The 3,874-nt window shown below is 45.4% G+C and overlaps 1 protein-coding gene across 1 annotated transcript; it reads right to left on the bottom strand.

The window, feature by feature from the left end:
* Positions 1–869: 869 nt before the first annotated feature.
* On the bottom strand, positions 870–3,390 carry LOC149428892 (E3 ubiquitin/ISG15 ligase TRIM25-like). Its single transcript, XM_089666964.1, has one exon. It carries the CDS (start codon positions 3,379–3,381, stop codon positions 1,651–1,653), a length of 1,731 nt encoding a protein of 576 aa, XP_089523090.1. The 5' UTR covers positions 3,382–3,390; the 3' UTR covers positions 870–1,650.
* Positions 3,391–3,874: the final 484 nt, after the last annotated feature.

The raw sequence follows: 3,874 nt of genomic DNA, 5'->3' as shown, positions 1-3,874 counted from the left end.
TGGTGATCCTACTTTTGCAGCAGCCTTTTCTTCCCCTCACATGTTTCATTGGTGGTATGATCGATCTCTTATCAGATTATCTGATTTCCAGAGAGGAGGATCTTACATTACCTTTGATATGCTGCGCGCGTTTTTAGATATTCCCCTTCGTGAGTACCATCGTTACCGACAGATTAGACACTTTTTTAAGTCACACTTTGGCCTTACCCCATCTTCTCCGATTTCCTTTTTTGAACGTATCAGCCGTGACTGTCCCAGGGGAAGGGGTCTTATTTCTGATCTTTATCACCAATCTTTGCTCTGTCTTTCTCATACACCCCCTTTATACAGACAATAATGGGAGGAGGATAGTGGTGTCACTTTTTCAGATGAGGATTGGGATTCCATGGTGGATAACATATGTAAAAGCTCTCGATCTCTTTCTGTTCGTAAGACGGCCCTTAAGGTTCTAACCAGATGGTATTACACCCCATCAAGACTACATGTACTGTTCCCACAAACGTCCCCTCTATGTTTCCGGGGCTGTGGTCTTACAGGCACTTTGGTGCGTATATTTTGGGATTGCCCGTCCATATCTTCGATTTGGTGCAGGATATCCGAGGTGGCTACCTTACTGGTGGGTACCCCAATACGCTTATCTATACAGACCTGTCTATTGGGGGCTCATATTCCAGGGGTCCCTGATGCCATTATGAGATTGATACATTTTATATGTACTGCCACTTTATGGTCTATTGCCGTACATTGGAGGTCCGATGTTGTACCCTTGACCTCCATCCTACACAGAATTGATGCTGTGATGCTCATGGAATGCATTTGTTATACCCTACTGGATGAGATGCACTTATTTGCTAAAAATGGGAGTCATGGAGGGATTATAGACATTTATTACACGATTAACAACGTTTCCAGTGAAAAATGACTGACATATACTATTGACAGAAGTATCATTGAACCTGTCTTATCATCTACGTATTTCATGTTTCTGCAATCTACTCTTTTCTGTTTCTTCTCTTTCTTACTATAATATACTTTCCTGTATTGCACTTTTCAAAAGTGACTTGTTTTTGCTGTAAATATTATTTGAAAATGTACTGTTGTTTTACTGTCTACTTTTAATCAAAAAAATCGTTTGTAAAGAAAAAAAAAAAAACTCGATTTTTATGACAAAAAATAACTGTCATTTTTAAATTGTCAATAAAACCATAATTTTTCAATTGCCATTTTTTGCCACTGTAAAATATAAGTATTATTTTCAAATGAAAAAAATAACTGTCATTTTTTAAATGACCAAAAAAATACACATTTTTCAACTGTCACAATTAACTGTCATTTTCAAATGACAAAAAATGGCACTTTTTATCTGTCAAAACCCCCTCAATTTTTCAACTGTCATTTTATTGCCACTGTCAAAAATAAGTGTGACAAGCATGCATCCAGTGAAGGCGGAACACTCGGACCTCCTGCATGCTTGTTCCTGGTCAGTGACACACTAGGGAGTGAAGTGAAGTTTAGGATGAAGATGACAGCCCCGGAACCTGCAGCTTTCTCCACAAATCACTCCTGTTTCCTGCCCTTCCTCCTATTGGCTGAGTATTGCACCAATCACCAATCACATCATCCCCCTTGTGATGTCTCTGGGCGGATCTCTCACTTCCGGCTCCTCCCACATATCTTTATACAACCTACCCCTCCCCATACACCTACCCCAGCATGGAGGGGCTGAGTGAAGGTGGTGGTGAAGGTGTGGAGGTGTCGGATCGGGTCACACAGATCATAGAAGGAGATCCGCCCGGCCTCATAATCCAGATCTATCCTGACTCTGGTACTGGAGACACCGCCGGGGAATGGGGTCTTCTTCCTGTCATGTATCGCTGAGTACTCATCACCCCCCAACTTCTCCAACCCCCAGGACTTCTTATTATATCCAATCACTGACTGACCTCCTCTCCTGTCTATATTGGGGTAACACATCCCGACTCTCCAGTACTCTGCCCCCCCGACATCCACGTCCCAGTAATGTCTCCCGGAGGAGAAGCTCTGACTGCTCATCACCTGATGATACTGGAACCTCTCTGGTGTTTCTGGACGATTCTGATGTGATGATGATGACCAGGATGCAGTTTTCCCGTCATCTGATATATGTAGATAATTACCAGCTATCCTCACATCCAGTAATATGTCTGTAACCCCCGACACCCCCCGTGTTTGCTGTACAGCCCCAATATTTGGTCCTCCAGTGGGGGAGGATTGGGGGTCTGGCCTGGATGGTGGAGCATTGATGGGACCTTTGCCCTTTGTAGTAGAATGTGGAGAGACATGTGTGCCTGTACATTTCTGTACATTGACCCCAGACATGATATCAGATAAACCCGTGTGTAATGTGTGTGAGATCCCCCCCACATCCCCATCCCCTCCATCATGGAGGAGCTTCTCATGTCTCTCTCTGTCCTCATCATCTCCATCCTCAGTATCACACAAGTCACCTGTGTCTGATTCCAGTAGGACAGTCAGTGGATCCGTCATGTTACACAGCTCCTCAATGTCCCTCATCTTCCTGGACAGCTCCTCCTTCTTTATTTCCAGATCCCGAATATAATCCAACATGGGACGGGAGACCCGCTCTGCCCACCTGGAGATGTCCCTCAGGACTCTCTTCTCCAGGTCTTCCAGACGTCTCCTGAGGTCTCTGAACAGGGCAGTGACTCTCTTGGTTTCATCATCTGCTTTTCCTTGTACTTTCCTCCTGCGTTCCTGCAGACTCTGGACTCTTTTCTCTGTCTCCTCTCTCTCTGTCATCAGTTTCTGCAGAACATTCCTCAGTTTCTTCTTCTTCATCTCAGAGGCCTTCTCCAAAGTCTCCACCTGGTGTCCCCGATGTTCTCCGGCCAAACTGCAGGACACACAGATACAGGTGGAGTCCTCGGTGCAGTAATACTCCAGGATCTTCTTATGGATGGAGCATTTCCTGTCCTTCAGGGAAGTGGTGGGGTCACATAGGACATGTTCTGGTGACTTGCTGTGGACTCTCAGGTGGTTGTCACACAGAGAAGCTTCACACAGCAGACAGGATTTCACAGCCGGTACAGGAGTGTGAATACAGTAAGTACAGAAGACCCCGGACTCCTCCTGCTCTGGATGGGTAGACTGGAAGTTCTCCACTATGTTACGTAGTGTTATGTTCCTCCTCAGTGCAGGACGGTCCTGGAACTCTTCTCTGCATTCAGGACAGGAATAACCTCCAGACCCCTCCTGTGTATCCAACACACGGCCAATACAGTCCCGGCAGAAGTTGTGTCCACATCTCAGGGTTACAGGATCTGTATAAATGTTCAGACAGATGGAACATTCCAGCTCCTTCCTCAGATCAGAAGACGCCATCGCTGAGAGCAGAAGACAGAATGACGGGGAAAGTCTCTGACACTCCGTATCCAATGTGACCCGTTCTGTACCCTCCTACACGGGGCGAGGTGTACATTCCTACACAGGGAGAGGCTGGGACTGAGACACGTAGCTAGAAGAATTCTTCTACAGAAGGACACAGACATGTAATATGACGGGTCCAACACCCCCCTGTTCGGTTCGCGGTCCAACATTCCAACTTGACGAAAGTTCAACTGCAAACTTTGAACTCAATGAAAGTCTATGGGACTGGAACTTGTAAATGGAAAAGTGTCCATTCTGAAGGCTTTTATGCCAGTTATTGGCCCCAGAAGTGGTATGGGGACTCGGGGACGGCTCTGAGGGACAGGAATCAGTGAGGAAAAAAAAGTACCGTTTTTATAGGGGCCGTCATTTTTCATTGCTTAAAGTAAAAAAACAAAAAAAAATTAAAATGTAATTATCATTCCTGGGGGGTCCCCATAAACTCCCT

Source organism: Staurois parvus, unplaced genomic scaffold (genome assembly GCF_062004578.1).
Source record: "Staurois parvus isolate SC_StPar_1 unplaced genomic scaffold, SC_StPar_1.0 ptg002942l, whole genome shotgun sequence".
In the NCBI taxonomy this organism is placed as follows: Eukaryota; Metazoa; Chordata; class Amphibia; order Anura; family Ranidae; genus Staurois; species Staurois parvus.
This window is presented reverse-complemented; position numbering and strand designations above follow the sequence as displayed.